This window comes from Capra hircus, chromosome 3 (genome assembly GCF_001704415.2).
Source record: "Capra hircus breed San Clemente chromosome 3, ASM170441v1, whole genome shotgun sequence".
NCBI lineage: Eukaryota > Metazoa > Chordata > Mammalia > Artiodactyla > Bovidae > Capra > Capra hircus.
In genome coordinates this window covers 86,554,380-86,570,897 of record NC_030810.1, presented here as the reverse complement: position 1 = coordinate 86,570,897, position 16,518 = coordinate 86,554,380, and the positions used below count along the sequence as shown (strand labels likewise).

The window sequence follows — 16,518 nt, the reverse complement described above, 5'->3', positions numbered from 1 at the left end:
TTTTCCTTGCTAAGGCCTAGAAAATATTGATACCTTAATCACCCACATCTTTCTCCTCAGCTGATAACATTCTTTCTCACCTTCATACACTCAACAGACAAAAGCCTATCCCCTACCCCATCACATCGGAAAAGAGATACTAATTCTCTTTTCCCTTACACCTCACCCCGTATTCATTCTTTCATCTCAGGGGAAACCAAACTGGAGGCAAATAAGTCAAGGTCTGACTTCAAGACCTCTGAGCATCTTCTCACTTTCACCCAAGGAATGTTAAAGTACTTCAAGGATGATCTCTGATGGCAGAGCTTCTTAACCTGAAAACCATAGATGATTCCTAGGAGGTTGGTGAACCTGGTGACATTGAGTGTAATATTGTGCACAAGTGTATTTTCCAAGGGAATATAAATGAAGCCTGTGACTATCTGTCAGAAGGGGCATAGAGGTGCAAGTTTGTAAGGTTGAGAGGGTAACACATAAGGCCCTCAACTCCTGACAGGAAGCTAGATTAGGTCACAAATGGTAGGAGAGCATATGGAAACAGCATTATGGAAGCCACTATCTCCTGCCTTTTGAGTTTGCTCTAAATTTATTAATGAGTCTCAGTTACTTTGGACTGAGGAGATGTCACCAGGCTGGGGTCTGCCGGGAACAACTCAGCCTTCAGACTCTTATCGCTGGGAGTGCAGAGTGGAGAGGAGTAGAATGATGTTTTGGTTGAAAATGCTGACATTTGTCCAAGAACTTAAAGCAAGGGGAGGAGGAAAAAAAATCCCCATAAGGGCTACATTCTTGGCTCCTTCATGCCAAATGCTTGAAGCACTGTTTATTCATATGTATAATGACAAGCACCAGAAAACAACATGCAACATTCTCCCCCCACCCCTGATCTGCAATCCCAGAAGAAGGACATCTACGACCATGATAGTGGAGGGAACTCATGTTCAGAAAAGGTCCAAGGTGGGCATCCTGGCAGGGCCAGAATTTACTAGGGCAAAGGCAAGTGCCCCACCAGCTGGCCTCCTCCCGGCAGCTGGAGAAACCAGACACCTTCTCCTACCTCAGGCTCCACTAGGCAAAGTGGCGATGCCAGCCCTGGTTGGAGGGAACATGAGTCCTCTGAGGACAGTCCAGCCCTCTGAAGGTAATGAGGTGAAGCAGCCTTTTCTTTTAGGATGGCCATGAAGAGAGAGGCCATAGCCTAGATCAAGGCTCTTCTGGCTGAGAACAAGCCTGCCACTTGAAGAGGATAAAAGAGCCTTCTTGGCCTAAGGGAGAGTTCTGGGCTAGGAGTCCTTGGCAGGAGTGTATACCTACCCACCCCCTTTCCCTAGCTGAAGGGCCAATTAGTAACTTAGGCCCCCCAAATGAGAACACTTTATCCATCACATTTCAGATGAATTATAAATACGTACACAGAATGAAACATAGTTCCAGTAGAAGCTGCGCACAGACCCTCACAGGGGCTAGCCTGAAAAAACATGAAGGAACCCCTTTGTTCTCTGTGGCTCTGGAGCTGCAGGCACAGCTGTCCCACCTTGTCCTTGAGTAATCACGGGGACAGCTCAGGACAGAGAGGGGTTCAGACTTAGAAACACCCTCATCCCCATCTCCCAGCTTTCCTCCTCAAATCCTTTCCCCAAAAGCTAAAAAATACAAAATACCTAGTTTTTCACTGAAGGACTCTGGGGCATTTGAAGATATAAATCTCACACTCCCCTATCAAGCGGGGAAACTCTGACCCAAAAGACTGGCCCAAAGTCAAAGGTCCTGCCAACCCGGATTCCCCAGTAATGCGCACGTTACTGCGGAGGGTGCTGGGGAAGGCGAGGAGGTTGGAGGGGTTGACTCAGTCCTGAGGAGGAACTGGCACAGGACACATCCACCTTTGGGATGACAAATGGGCTAACTGGCACTGGTTTGGAAAGTGGCTGGATTCTGCCCTTGCCATTCTTCCCTGGACAGCTCTACGACCAGGGCAGGGCAGACTGGCATGTTTTGAGTGGCATGGGAGGCAGGTGGCCCTTATCCAGTCAGCAGTGACTCTTGGGCCCTGGGGTCCAGAGAGGGACTGAAGGAGGTATCAGGAAGAGGAGACACACCAAGGACAAATATGGAACTGGGTCCCGAAGTGAAGAAGCACCAATAGCATCGGCCTGCCCTGGACTGAGGTGGGGGTGAGGGCTGGGGGGATAGAGCCTGGAAAAAATGAGACAGAGGAGGAATGGAGGACAAAGTGAGAGGGCATATTCTTTCATAAAGGTGAGAAGGGGAAGTGTGAACCAGCGTCCAGAGAAGGAGCAGGGAGGAGAAAAAAAAGGAGAAGAGAGTGAAGGGGAGGTGGGCCCATCCATCCATGTCCTGGGGCTCTGGGGCAGCTTAGACGCATGATGGTCCTTTTTCCTCCTTCCAACGCCCCTAGCTGGCCCCACAGGAATGAAAGGAAGGCCTGAACAGACTCAGAAAGGGACCTTGAATGCTTCAGATCTAAGAGGCTGGGGAAGGGGGCTGGACAGAGAGGCAGGAGGTGGGGAGGGCTGAAACAGAGAGCCTCCTCGCCCCCTCATCTTGTGTCCCAAGTGTAAGACAAGCCCAAGAAGGAGGACAGGGAGAAAGGTAGAGAATTTCTAGGGCAAGTAGGAGTTCAGAGTGTTGGTGGAAAGTGCCCCAGCAGGGAGGGGTGGGAGAACCAAGGGAACAGAGAAAACTGATTCCCCAGCAAGTTTCCTGGCTACTGTTTCTTAAAGTTGCAATTCAGTTGCAATTGGGACCCTCTGGAAGGCTGCTTTCTAGGCAAGTCAGCCTCCTGGGTTCAAACATGATGGACTCTGTGGGCAAACAGGGGCCCACAGAGGAGGGAGTGGGGAACATACTGAGCTCAGACTAATGTCAGGTCAGTGCAGACATGGGGCCTTGATGACAGCCACTGAAGAGAGGTCACTAAACCACTGGTGGGCCCTCCATGCAAGAGAGCAGGGAGAAGGCTGCCAACCAATTTTCCCTCCCCCCACTTTTATTGAAGCTGGACAGATTGATAGACGTGGCAGCAAGGAACCAGTCTCAGGTCTCCTGACCCCAGCCCTTGCCTGCAGCAGAGGCTGGTTCTCAGAGGCTGCGAGGGTACGTGTAAGACCCCAAGGAAGATGCCTGGGTCCAGGCAGTAGACAAGAAGCTCTGAGCTCCTGCCATCTGGGACTCCAGGAAGAGGAGGGATAGGAAGGCACTGGGAGGGCTGCCCAGGTTTCCGACAGCTGGTGCCTGCCCATCAGTGAAGACGTCTCAAAGCCCAGAATGATGGGGGAGGGAAGTTGGAGGAGAAGGAAGAGGGAGGTCCTGGAAGCCGGAGGTGATTGAAGAGGTGCTGTCCTGTTCGGGAGTAGCTGGGGGCTGCTTACTGCTTCTCCACCGCTCCCTGCTCAGCTGCGCTCTCCGGGCTGGCGCCCTGACCCTGGTCCTGGCCCTGCCCATGCCACGGGGTCTCCTTGAACACAAACCAACAGTTCCCGGCCCACAGGAAGAAGTTGATAAAGCCGAAGAGCTGCAAAGACATGGTGGGGGGAGGAGGGAGGTCGTGAGAATAGGAAGGAAGGCATTGTGGGAACAGGGAAGGGGGATTCCTGTGTGAGGTTGGGGGAGGGAGGCATAGAGGGTTAGAAAGCCTGAAAGACAGAGGACTGGCTGTAGAAGCATGGTGTAGGGCCATCACCCATTAAGGAGCTCTCTGATGAAGGTATCTAACTCTGTCTGCAGCATGCACCCAAATTGTGGCTTGGTCGCTGGAAGAATGTGATTCCTAGAGTAGAGTACCATGCAAAGCAGAGCAAAGAGCAAGTGCTCTCATGGTGCCTCGCTCAGCATCCTTGGGGCCTCCTGGGATGGGCGGGGCCAGAGCTGTCCAAGGTGCTCCTTTCCTAGGGCAGCCACCCAGCTGGCTCTATCCAAATATTTATTCAAAATACTTTAAAAACGATCAGCAGGAAGTGTTTAGGGGAGGTGTACGGATGTCTGCAATTAACTTTGAAATGCATTAACAATAAGATGGATTGATAGATGAACAGAGGCAGATAGATATGTGATAAACCAAGTCTAGTAAAATGTTAATGGTACAGTCTAGTTGATTAGTGTGTGGGTGTTCATTGTAAAAATTCTTTCAACTTCACTGTATGTGAACATTTTTACAGTACAGTCTTGGGAGGGGGGGAGTGGCGGGGAGGTGGAACCTATCATCAAAATTCCAGCAAGGTCTAGAAAGCTCCCTGGTGTACCAGCCATTAAACCTTTCAGTTACTGGGCCTTGGGGATGTTTTGACCATTTTCAGGGAGAGATTTCCCTAAGTAAAATTCTCTCAGTCCAACTCTGCAACCCCATGGACTATACAGTCCATGGAATTCTCCAGGCCAGAATACTGGAGTAGGTAGCCTTTCCCTTCTCCAGGGGATCTTTCCAACCCAGGGATCGAACCCAGGTCTCTCTCTGGGGATGTTTAAGCCAAAGCTTTCCAGGGCAGGGCTGAAGTGGCTGGGATGACAGGGGTACATTTGCAAAACTCGAGGCCTCAGCTATTTACCAACTGATATAGGGATATTTTGTTGTTCTAACAAGTAAGGTGGCCAATACATGCATACCAGCTGGACCCACCACTGCCCAAAACTCTTTTCCAGCCTGGAGCTCCTTCTCATGCACTCTGGGTCAGCTCCCAGCTTTGAGCCCCACCACGGCCCTAGGCGCCCTCTTCATGCACTTGTGTGCATGCACGCACATACACATAAAGAGACAGGAGGAGTGGGAGGTGGTCACAGCGAGCATGCCAAGAGGTGGGGAGAACAGAGGGAAATGGGAGGCAGAGGGCAGGAGGGGGAAGAAACAGGAGGTTGAGTGGCCCTTCCCAAATGTCCCTTGGGGTCAGCCAGAGGCCAGCAGCCAGCATGAAGCAGAGGGGATGTGCTGGCTGCAGGTGCTGGGGATACCAGCTATGAGGACACCCTCTGTGTTCTTCTCAGCCCCTACTGCTGTGACTGGCCTGGGCATCAGGGACAGTGCTGCCTCCCCCAGACCCCATCAGTGGCCACAACTCTCACCACAGAGATGTTGGCCAGTCCCATGGAGGGTGTGGCCCCGGCACTGCACACCGCTTCCTCTCCATGGCACACAGACATGGCGGCAGTCAGGCTGGATGGCCGTGTGGCCCCCTTGACATCAGTCAGGCCCTTGCCCCAGGCAGCTGCAGCTACCAGCCAAAAAAAGGTGAAGGAGACAGTCACACAGAAGTCCTGGGAGGAGCAGAGGGACAGGAAATACAGTCAGAAAGGACTCCATGATTCTGCACTTCTTTTCCTCTTGCCCTAATCCACTGTGATCCTGGGGTCCCAGGACAGCTGCCTCTTCCCATCCTACCCGACACCTGGAGGCTCAGGGAGCCTAGATCATTCTGGGGAATCTGCCATCAAGAGAATCCTGCCAGCCAGGGCTAACCCTGCCCATGCCCTCAGAACTGAGGTCAGGGAACAAGTCATCTATTGGTCAGTGTCATCCCCAAACCCAAGCAGCCTAAACGCACCACGCTCCCTTGCCCCAGCCTTTGCTTTGATCACCATTGCTCAGTTACACCTGGTGGCAGAGTTAGGGCAGACTGCAGGAGATAAGTGGGGATCCCCTAAGGCACCCTTTCCACCTTGCATGCCTAGGATAAGGAGAAAGCAAAGGGGAAATAGCATTAATAATCGCTAGCACTTATGGAGGCTAACTATATACTATATATTTTTATACCAGATATTTTATCCTTCCAAAACAGTGAGATAGTTATTGTTATCTTTCCATTTTCTAGTCGAGGAAACTGACATTTAAAGAGGTTAAACAACTTGTCAAGAGCATATGGCTAGTAAGGGACAGTGCTGGGGTTTGAACCCAAGCAAATCTGACTCTAGAGCCTGCTTCTTGAAGCTGTTGTGCCTCCTGTGAGCAGAGCAAGTGATGGGAAGTTGGTAGACACAGAGCCCTGAGACATGGGCCTTCTACAGGCCCAAGGACCTGGCAGCCCCAGCACCCAAAGGGACCAACAGCAAAGAGCTGGCAGGGAGATTGAGGATGTTCACCTGCAAGGGTCAGGGACCCAGGAAAGCTGCCATGCTTGTCCTCAGCCCAGGACGTACACCTCCTCAGTATCTCCTCCCCACCCCATCCCTCCTGGCTGTGCCCACTCACCACCAGTGGGAAGCGCCTGTTTTCCGTATAGAGTTTGTGGAAACGCAGGTAGATGACGAGCGCAGCTATGGTGTAGAAGAAGGAAAAGATGCCCAGGGTCACGAAGAACTCGGCGGGGGCAGAGAAGTCTCCCATGAGGTGCATGGTCTTGGAGGTGGATTCATCATCACAGAGGGGCATCTCATACTGGACCCGGTTCAACCTGCAGGTGGCATGAAGCCAACCCTGAGCTCAGGGCAATCCTCTCCCCGGGCAAGCAGCAGGCCCTCCCTGCCCCAGGGGCAGTCCTGCTCCAGTTCTCGCTCAGGGACTCTTGCAGAGCCAAGAGGGGGGCATGTAGGGAGGAAAGTTTATGGAGGGAACCTTGGAGTCAAGACAGGAATTTCCCTGGAATTCTGGCCAAAGTCTACCTCCTGCTCGGCCACCACCCCACATTCGTCCGTGCTGTCCAGACACAGTGACCCTGTATTCCCAAGTATCTCCAGGACCCTTTAGGTCATAACCACAATATATATAGTTCATCTATTTCTGTCAGCCAAACCATCAGGGGAATCAGCTTCATTCTGCCCCTGGGAAAGCACTGTGCCCAAGTTAAGATTGGAATTACCCGTTCTCAGACTTTAAGTCCCCTAGTGAGACCACATTAGACCAAATCAAGAAAGGAGAACAAACACACTATTATGTGCAAGAGACAGCTGATCTAACTTGGATGCTGCTCCTAGAAATTTCTGAAGAGGTGAGCCCTGTCCCTATTCCCCTCTGAACACTTGGGCTCCCCCTTCTCTAAGCTCCTAGATACCCAGGAAAGAGTATTCCCTTCTACCTCCTGGTCAAGGTGTGCCTCCTTGTATTCTGGTGGTACAGGTGAGTGTTTCCCTTCACCTCTTTAGGATCTGAGTACCGACAAGCTTCCTTACCTTCAAGGCAGGGAGGAGGCTGTGGAGGGTAGAAGAGACTTGCCCAGCTAGCCCCGACTCCTGTAAGTCTCCACCCCACACAGTGGGGTTCTTTCTGTAGGAGCTGTCATTACCTGCTATTGGTTATTCATGGACTGGAACATTATTAAAACAAGAGTTTATCTGAGTTTCCCTTATATTTTTCTCTGGCTGCTGCTGCTGCTGCTAAGTTGCTTCAGTCATGTCCGACTCTGTGCGACCCCATAGACGGCAGCCCACCAGGCTTCTCTGTCCCTGGGATTCTCCAGGCAAGAACACTGGAGTGGGTTGCCATTTCCTTCTCCAATGCATGAAAGTGAAAAGTGAAAGTGAAGTCGCTCAGTCGTGTCCAACTCATAGCAGCCCCACAGACTGCAGCCTACCAGGCTCCTCCATCCATGGGATTTTCCAGGCAAGAGTACTGGAGTGGGGTGCCATTGCCTTCTCCTGTCTGAAATTCCTAAAGGGCAGGAAGGTTCTGTGCCTTGTAATTCTATTTGAAACTGGAGTGGCACACAACAAAAGGTCTTTAGGTTTCTGGAGGAGGAGGAGACCACTCAGGTCCTGCTGATCCAATGAGAGAGGATGTGCTGGGTCAGAATCAGCTCATGCTCACCTGAAGGGATAGCCGAATGAAACAATGATGGCGCTCACATCCTTGGCTTCGTTGTTGCAGCGAACCGTTGCTCCTGTCTCCCCGCTGTAGGAGCCGCAGGACCCGAAGGCGAAAATAGCAAAGAGCTGAGGGAGAGTGAAGCCCGTTTGAGAGTCAGAAGGTCTCAACTGTCCAAGATCTATCCCTCTGAACCACCCTCTCACTCCTAGCAGGTGCAGATATGGGATGGGGCCAAGTGAAAGTGAAAATGAAAGTCGCTCAGTCATGTCTGACTCTTTGCGACCCCACAGACTGTAGTCCACTAGGCTCCTCTGTCTGTGGAATCTCCAGGCAAGAATACTGGAGTGGGTAGCCATTCCCAGGAGTCCCTTTAATCAAGTCCCTTCTGGCCAGGGACCCATGGCTTCTGTTGGTCTCCCAGCCTCAGGGTGCTCTGTTCACTACACAGGATGCTGGACCAAATAGCCAAATGCATAGGGTTGACTCTGACTGGTACCTGAGAGGGAAATGAAGAGGGAGAAATGGGCAGTTTCTAGGTCTCCCCACTGGATGTGACATTGGAGACCACAGATAGCCTCCTTAAGATGATGACTAACACAAAGCAATTTAGGCTTTGGAAACTTCTATCTCAATAGCGCACTTGAATTTCCTCCCCAAGGGAGAGGCATCCTAGAAATTCCCCTGTGCCAACCGAGATCAGGCATGCATGGAATTCTTTCCATTTCTCCTTTGAAGGCATCATTCAATCTTGTCATTACCTTCTTGCTAACTTACAGTAACTTCGTGCCTCAGTGGAGATATAGCTGGAGGGGACCACTTCTGCCAAGCCTTCAGAGGGGCAAAGTGGGCAGGGGCCGGGCTGCTATCCCATGGTACCACCAGCTAACTTCTATTCCCCTAAAGGCACCTTTCCTTCAGCAACAGTGCTGGCTGGGTTGATGCCGTCAGTCCTGGCTCAAACCCAGAGAAAAGTATCCTCCACTTGCCTTATCAGCCTTTGCTATTTCCCCAGTGGTGTTTCGCTCTATAATCTGTTGATGCTGCCATTTCTTGGTGTTGAGAACCAGAGGCATTTCAGATTACTTGAATTGTTTTCCTCTTCACCTTTCATCACGTTACTAAACCTCCTATCTTGAGTGAAATGGAATTTCCTCATCCTACAACTTTCTAATTTCTTCCTGGGGACACACACTTTGGTTAGAAAAGGAGGTGAGAAATTGGAATTTCTTATTCTCCCACATCATCTATTGAGGCCCCATTTCCTGTGTTCTTACCATTGGCTTGTGCATGATATAATCCTTTGTGTTAAGCAGTGAGCTTATTCTGTTAATTGTTCATGTTTTGTATGTTTCTTTGTGATTCAGTATCTCAGACATGAATTACCTGGAAGACAGCTAATTCACATCCCAACCCTGCATCCAGAGTTGATAGAACAGAGTTGTGTGCATGGTATCTTGCTAATGCACGATAGTGTTGTGGAAGGAAAAGAGACCTGGGTTAGGAGTCTGGAAATCTGGGTCCTAGTCCTGGTCCTGTCACTAATGAGCCAGCAACTTCTAACAAGCCATTCTGTTCTCTGCATCTCAGTTTCCTCATCTGTAAAATGAGAGGTTTGGAGCAGGCCATCCCAAGGCCTTTTCCAGCTCTGCGGTTCTCTCACTCTGAGGGTGGCTCTCTCCATGTGCTCTTGGCTGGGTTTGCCAGCAGCTGCGCTCTGGTCCTGGGTGGTGTCCGGTGCCACTGCCCCACCTTGCATTGCCTGGCCTGGCAGATCTTCTCCAGGCTGGAGCCACTGACCCCTCTCTAAAGGTCATGATGGGTACCTCTCTGTTTCTAGGAGGTTTAATTCGGACAAACAAGAATTGTCTCCATCTTAACACTCCTCCAGGAAAGGAGATAGTGTAATCTCTCTCCAGTGCCTGAATATTCCTGATCTGACTTAAGCTACAGAGGCCACAGTGGAACCCTGTTGCTCATCTTCTTGACAGAACTGGAGAGAAGTCACTCAGAACCTCTGCCTCATCACTTTTACATACTCCAGGTTGCCTCCCTGGCATAACTGTGGCACTCCTCTAGCTCATCCTCATAAGGATTCTCTAATCTTTTGTCAGCTCTGTGGTTCTCTGAGTCCTCATGGAAGTGTCTTTGTTCCTCTTAGCTTCTGGCGTCCAGAACTGGACACCATTAGGACGCACTATTCTAGAAGGGCAGACAGTTGGATATATTTTTACTGTTGGCAGTTAGTGAGTGGCTCTGTACAGGTGCCCCCTAAAAGTTGGTACTTCTCACCTAGGGCAATGAACAGTTAATTATGGAGCTTCTGTTTTACCAGCACTCTCTTGACTGACACTCCTGACCAGCTACAGAAAGATGTCATCTATTGAGCATCTACTATGTCCCAGGCATTGTTCTAGGCGATATGACTTATTAGTGAACAAAAGAGAAAAACAAAATCTCTGTCTTCATGGATCTTGTACCCTAGAGCTTCACTATCCACTATGGTAGCAATTAGCCAAATGTGGTTATTTACATTTAAATTAATTAAAATTAAATAACATTTAAGATTCAGTGGCTCGGTCACACTATCCACGTTTCAAGTGCTCACTAGCCACATGTGACTAGCAGCTTCCATACTGAACCACACAGATTATAGAACTTTTCCATCATTGCGGAAAGTTCTGCTATGTCCAGAAGACAGGCTTGAGGTTCTAAAAATCCTGAACCCTGCTTTATGATTCCTCCATGGGCAAAATATACCCATAGTAACTTTAGTATTAACTGTATTCTCTTCTGTTCTGATTCTTTGAAAGTCAAGAGTCTCTAAACAACTTACATAATTTTATTAACCAGAATATATGGTTAAATCAGAACAACACAGTCAGAAGGTGTCAGACAACAGATGACAGTTTGCTATTAAGTGAACGGATAGTAGAATCTCGGGGAAATCTCTCAGGTTCACAGAACAGCAGAGCAAAAAGGATCTCAGAGATTATCAAGCGCAACAGTCTCATTTCATAGAGGTGGAAACTAAAGTCCCAAAAGATTAAGTGACTTTCCCAAGGTCACATTTAGCCAATGTGAGAGCCAGACTTAGAATTCACAACTCCTGATTGCTGGTTCACTGCTCTTTCTATGTCATCCATCCATTAATCAACAGTTATCAAGCACTAGTTTGTGCCAGACACTGCAGAATCCAAGATGAATGAGACCAGTACCTGCTGTCAAGAGTCTGCATCCAGAAAGGAGTCATGCTCAAATAAAAGCCAAAACATAACCCAGGATCACAGAATTATTAAGGCTGAAGAAAGAGATCTCCACTCTGTGCAGGGAGGATTGCAAAGAGGGAGGAAGTAGCTGTGCACCTTGGGATGCAGGATCAGAGAAAGATGCTTTCCCAGCTCCTTCCACCTTTCTGCACCTTTTTCCTGAACTGTGTCAGGGGACTGAGCCACAGGGAAGAGTGCAGAAGGCCAGTAATCACCTCTGTTACTAGGCACCAAGCTGGTCATAAAGAACAGAAGCCAAGGAAAGATGGAGACCCTGAGACAAGGGGCACCTCCGGGGCTCTCACGCCAACTAGCCTTCCTCCACATGGACCTGCATTGCTGGGAACAGCAGTGGCCATACTCTCCTCCTCCTCCTCCTCCTCCTCCTTTTCCTCTTCCTCCTGCCTCTGCATCTCTGTTGGAAAGATGTAAGAATAACCTTGCTAGTTTAAGGATGAGGCTCCACTTTGGTGCTGACTTGCTTTTTTGGTGATAACCTTTGTCAGTCCTGAGAACACTAACATTTCCACCTAGAGCAGAGCACAAGGAAGACAAGTTCTCCCCGAAAGCCTGTTCTCACACAATCATCTCATTGGTTGTTACAGACTCTGATGGTGTGCTTTTGAATTTTCCATATTTATTGAAATACCTTATTTTCACTACCAAGACCCCAGAGCCAAATAAGTGACTTTAGTACCTCAAAAGTGAGTTACTGATCAAGGGCATGCCCAGTTAAAAATAATATGACATTATCAGAACAGTGGGCTTCCCTTGTCAGAATCAGCTTGCAATGCAGGAGACCTTGGTTCAATCCCTGGGTTGGGAAGATCCCCTGGAGAAGGGAAAGGTTACCCACTCCAGTATTCTGGCCTAGAGAATTCCATGGACTGTACCCATGGGGTTGCCAAGAGTTGGACAAGACTGAGCGACTTTCACTTTCACTTTCATCGGAACAGTGACTGAATAATCCAAGTGATTCATACCTTACCCTCAGAGTGGGGTAAAGGGGAGAGGGAGGATAAGGAGGAAGATAAGAAGAAGGGTAAGGAGGAAAAGGGGGCAACAGAGGATGAGATGGTTGGATGGCATCACCGATTCAACGGACATGAGTTTGAGCAAACTCCAGGAGATGGTGAAGGACAGGGAAGCCTGGCTTGCTACAGTCTATGGGATCGTAAAGAGTTGGACACAACTTAGCAAATGAACAAGAACAGAGTAGGGATTTGGCAGTAACATCTAAATGATCTTACCAAAGGACAGGTCTAGCTGACAGTCTGCATAAGGGGGAAAGTTAGGGAGAATGAGAGGTTTGGGAACCAACACTTACTGAATACCTCTTGGATTGCCAGGCTCACCATGGTCTTCTCAGATGCTCCAATGCTTTACAGATATTACTTTCTGTAATCTTTCCAGAGAGCTCATGAGATGTATCTTACCCTCATTTACAGATAAGAAACTGAGACCCACGAAGATTTCATCACTTATCCAAGCTTCCATAGCTAGAAAGCTGAGAAAAACTAGTTCCCCAATAATTGGTATATGCCCATGTTCTTTGCCTAGCTTAGTGTAGACTCAGTGAGACTCCAGAACTGAAATAGAGGTGAGATTAGTTCATGTTAAAATTTTAAAAGGATACGCTAATAGAAGAATAACATTACTTTAACTCACCAGAATTCCAGTAAAAGCTTTGCTTTTTTGGTAATAGTGACAACAGAGTTTTTAGTTATCATTACAATAACTGCAAGCTTTGTGTGTGGTGGTTTTTTTCCCCTTGTCCAGACAGGAGTATTCGATCCCTCCAAGCAGGAAATATGCAAAAAGTCCCAAATGATATTTTCACTGTCATTTTGGTGCTGGTTCCTGGGGCCAGTGCCTGTGTTCACCTGGAGAGACTCAGGGCAAGTGAAACTCACTTTGGATTCAGGTTACCAGGATGGCAGTAAAAGCAAAGCATATCTCTTTATGAGGCTACCCTGTGAATGAAAGCTGAGTTCAGAGCCTAGCCATGGACTCCTGGATTGAGTATTATGAGAGAAAAGCATAACTTCCTCTCTAAGAAACTGAGGATCTTAAAAGTCAAACCGGTTTTAACTCTTAGGGATCAGAGCTGACTGTGGACGGGACCAGGCATTGCTTTGTGCAGCCTTAGAGAAATGTTATGGGTATTGGCTGGGGGTGGGTTGGGAAAAGGACAGAAAGGTTGAAGAAAGAAGCCTTTCAGAATCCCCCCCATGGAGGATGATTCCGTGGTCTAATAACCTCATTGTTTTCCTCATCCCTTGATAGTCTTTCTCAAATTTCCCTTAGATCCAATTGTCTAGTTTAATGATAAAACCATACTGTTTTATTTCCGGTCCTGTTCCTCTGGATTGCTCATAATGGCTTTCCAGCTCCGGAAAGCAGACACATGGAGCCTTAAGATCACTCTTCCATGGACCCCTCAGATACTCAAGGGGTGCGTCAGAGCAGGGAAGTGAGGAGAGGTGAAAGAGCTCAGTCAGCAATCATTCCAAATGCTCTCGAGGCAGTAGGGAAAGTGGAAAGTCCCCACTAGGTCCCAGAGTTTGCACTCAGGAGCTCCCCAGGCTGGCCTGTAGCCCCAGTCAGGGTCTCGGATATGGGATGATAACCCCAAATGCGCTATTGCTCCTGAATTCCAGATCTGATGATTCTCATCCAAAGGATGACTTATGAATCAGTTACACAGTGTTAACTCCTGTCTCCAGCGAGTTAAAAGCCCTTTAGAACTCAATCCTCCTCAGTATTAATGGTAACTTATTCCCCAGCTGAATTTTGTGCTGAAAGCACATTAATTAAGTTATTCACACACCATTTGGTGCGCGGATTGTCTAACAAATCTCTTCTGTGATAGTGCACTAAATGCTCCCGACAGGTCTTTATAATTTGAAAGAGTGACTGCACCTGTCCAGGTTCCTAATTTATACACTGGGAAGGACAGAGAATATGCTAAGGTCTCAAAGTACCAGTCAGGTAGGAGAAGATGGTGTTTCCCCTATACCACTACAGGGAAACTGAGGCCCTGGGCAAATGATTTCTTCAAGGTCACAGAATAAGTCTAATCAAGGGTAATGTTCTAGCATGCCAATCCATTTAGAGCAGAAAGGGACCCTAGGGACGGTCTGATCAACATTTGATTAATATTGGAAACTGAAGCCCAAAGAAGAGATTTCTGCCAAGGTCAAGTACGTAGAAAAGGCAGGTCCAGGTCTGCAACCTAAGGCCCCAGCTTTCCAGCTCAATGTTCTATCTTAGTCTGTTGCTGCTACTGCTGCTAAGACACTTTAGTCCTATCCGACTCTGTGCGACCCCACAGACGGCAGCCCACCAGGCTCTGCCATCCCTGGGATTCTCCAGGCAAGAGTACTGGAGTGGGTTGCCATTGCCTTCTCCATATCTTAGTCTACAAGGCACGTTTTGGCTGACTTTTATTGTCTTATTTTTCTTTTCTTTATTTCATCCCAGAGCCATGAAATCCATTCATTCATTCACCCACTTGCTCCCGCAGTTACAGCAACGCAGATTAGTGATCGCAACAGAGCAGGCCTGCGGGCCAGGACCCTGTCCCTTGAGTCCACCTTCAGGATCAGTCAGGCCCTGGCAGGTCTGGGGACAGGATGGTACCCGTCGCCTGCCTCCTTCCCTCCTCTGCCCTCCGCAGCTTTCCTCGTCCCCCTTGTCCTCCTCCCCCCTCCCGCCACCCTGGAGTGGTATGTGCAGGATCAGAGTTCTGGAAAGGTTACACCCGGGTCCTCTCGCCCGGGTGAAATGTGAGCGCCCTGGGCAAAAGCTCCTTGCACATAGAAGGACTGAATCCGGGACTCCGCATGCCTCGTTCCTCACCCTCCTGCCACCAAGTGCTGGAGAAGCAACTCCAGCCCACCCCTCCCCAGCCCACCCCTCCCCCGCCCACCTGTCGCCGCCCCCCACCCTTCCGCCCGGCCAGCCGCAGCACCTCCCCACCCCACCCCCCCAACTCCGGCCACATTGCTTAGGGTCAGCGTCACAGCCCAGACTCCCGAAATAGCCCTCGGCTGGGTTGCGACTCACCCACTGGAGAACTTTGATGAAGCCCAGCGGCTCCTCCAGCCGCCGCCAGTGCAGCCCCACGAGCAGGCGGTCCACCTGCAGAGACACAGCCCGCCCGGGGTCAGGGCGGTGGGACCAGGGAGGGCGCTGCCCTCTTTCTCCCACTCACATGCGGGAGAAGGGGCGGAATAAGGGTCGGCCCGACACCCCGGTAGAGGAGGAGAGACGAGAGGGAGCCTCAGGGGCGTGAGGGGAGTACCTGCTGGCGAGGCGACTTGTCCGCGGTGCGGCTGGAGCTCTCCGTCGAGGACATGCTGGCGCAGCGGGGCCGGGGCGCGGCGCGGGGGCTGCGGGGGCTGCGGGGACTGTGGTGGGGCTGAGGGCTGCTGACCCGCGGCGCGGGAAGCGGGCGGTACCGGAGCTGGAGCGGCCGTCGGCCGCCCGGGATCCAGGCTGGCTGGGTGGGTCGCGGGGGGCGCTGCTGCTCGCGCTCTCCGAGGCCGCGGCCGCCGCTCTGCCCGGCCGGCTGCAGAAAGCCCCCGAGTCCAATTCAAACTTCTGTCAAACTCACGAACCAACTTGGCAGCCGAGTCACGTGGCGCCCGCTCTCAAGCCCTCCTCCCGCCCCCTTAGCTCCCGGGTCCCTGCCCGCGGGACGCCTTAAAGGGACCTGTGGCCTCTGCGGGCAGTTCGGCCTCGAGGGGGCTCCGGTTCTTTGCCAGAGCCTCCAGGGGTCAGCGAGACACCGCGGCCACCCGACCCACAACCCAAGTGGGGAACTGGCCCGGCGCGCTGGCAGTCACCGGCTCCCATGTTTATCTTTCCCAAATTTCCTGGATTTGGAGCTGCTCAGTGCCTTTCCTCTTCCTCAACATGTAGAACCTAAAACATTCTCATCAAAGCATTTTATCAGTACTGAAATTAAGTTCTAAAACTTCTGGTTAGCAAACTGCTTTCTCCCAAAATCTTCAAAGCCAGAACAGACGAAAAGGGCAATAGAAGATACCCAGTTTGTCTAGTTAGGCGTTGCCGTCTATGGGGTCGCACAGAGTCGGAAAAGGCTGAAGCGACTTAGCAGCAGCAGTAGGGGTTGCTTTAATTTTTTAACAGCAAAAACCATTCTTACCTTAGTGATTTAAAAGTTACGGATCATTGAAAAGTTTAAAATAGCCACTGCCGTTTAAATGAGAGTGAAAAATAGTCTGAGGAATGGAAGGGGCTCAGAAGATGTACTTTGTGTTGAAAACTTGACGTTGTTACTTAGGATCTACCATAAACCGGTCCCTAATTTTCCAACTGGGTTCTGCACGAGCCGGAATGAGTAATGATGCATATTACACGTTCGGTTTACAGGAGTGTAAATGTTAAGTACTGAGAGGTTAAGTGATTTGTCCAAAGTCACTGAGCGAGCCAGTGGGGATGGGGGTGGGGCATAGTCAAAGAAACTGCCTTCAC

At 50.1% G+C, this 16,518-nt stretch overlaps 1 protein-coding gene across 1 annotated transcript; it reads right to left on the bottom strand.

Moving 5' to 3' along the window:
- SYPL2 (synaptophysin like 2) lies at nucleotides 795–15,653 on the bottom strand. Its single transcript, XM_018045859.1, has 6 exons — nucleotides 15,323–15,653; nucleotides 15,085–15,159; nucleotides 7,751–7,875; nucleotides 6,200–6,401; nucleotides 5,077–5,268; nucleotides 795–3,535 (listed from the first exon to the last, which is right to left on the bottom strand). The coding sequence occupies exons 1-6, from the start codon at nucleotides 15,374–15,376 to the stop codon at nucleotides 3,389–3,391; spliced, it is 795 nt and encodes a 264-aa protein (XP_017901348.1). The 5' UTR covers nucleotides 15,377–15,653; the 3' UTR covers nucleotides 795–3,388.

What these genes read in the sequence shown, in the direction of transcription:
- SYPL2 (XM_018045859.1), bottom strand. Translation starts at nt 15,376, where the DNA reads ATGTCCTCGACGGAGAGCTCCAGCCGCACCGCGGACAAGTCGCCTCGC. An exon ending in ACAAGTCGCCTCGCCAGCAG is followed by an intron (nt 15,160 to 15,322) that starts GTACTCCCCTCA and finishes GTGTCTCTGCAG; the next exon opens with GTGGACCGCCTGCTCGTGGG. An exon ending in TCATCAAAGTTCTCCAGTGG is followed by an intron (nt 7,876 to 15,084) that starts GTGAGTCGCAAC and finishes ACTCTCCCTCAG; the next exon opens with CTCTTTGCTATTTTCGCCTT.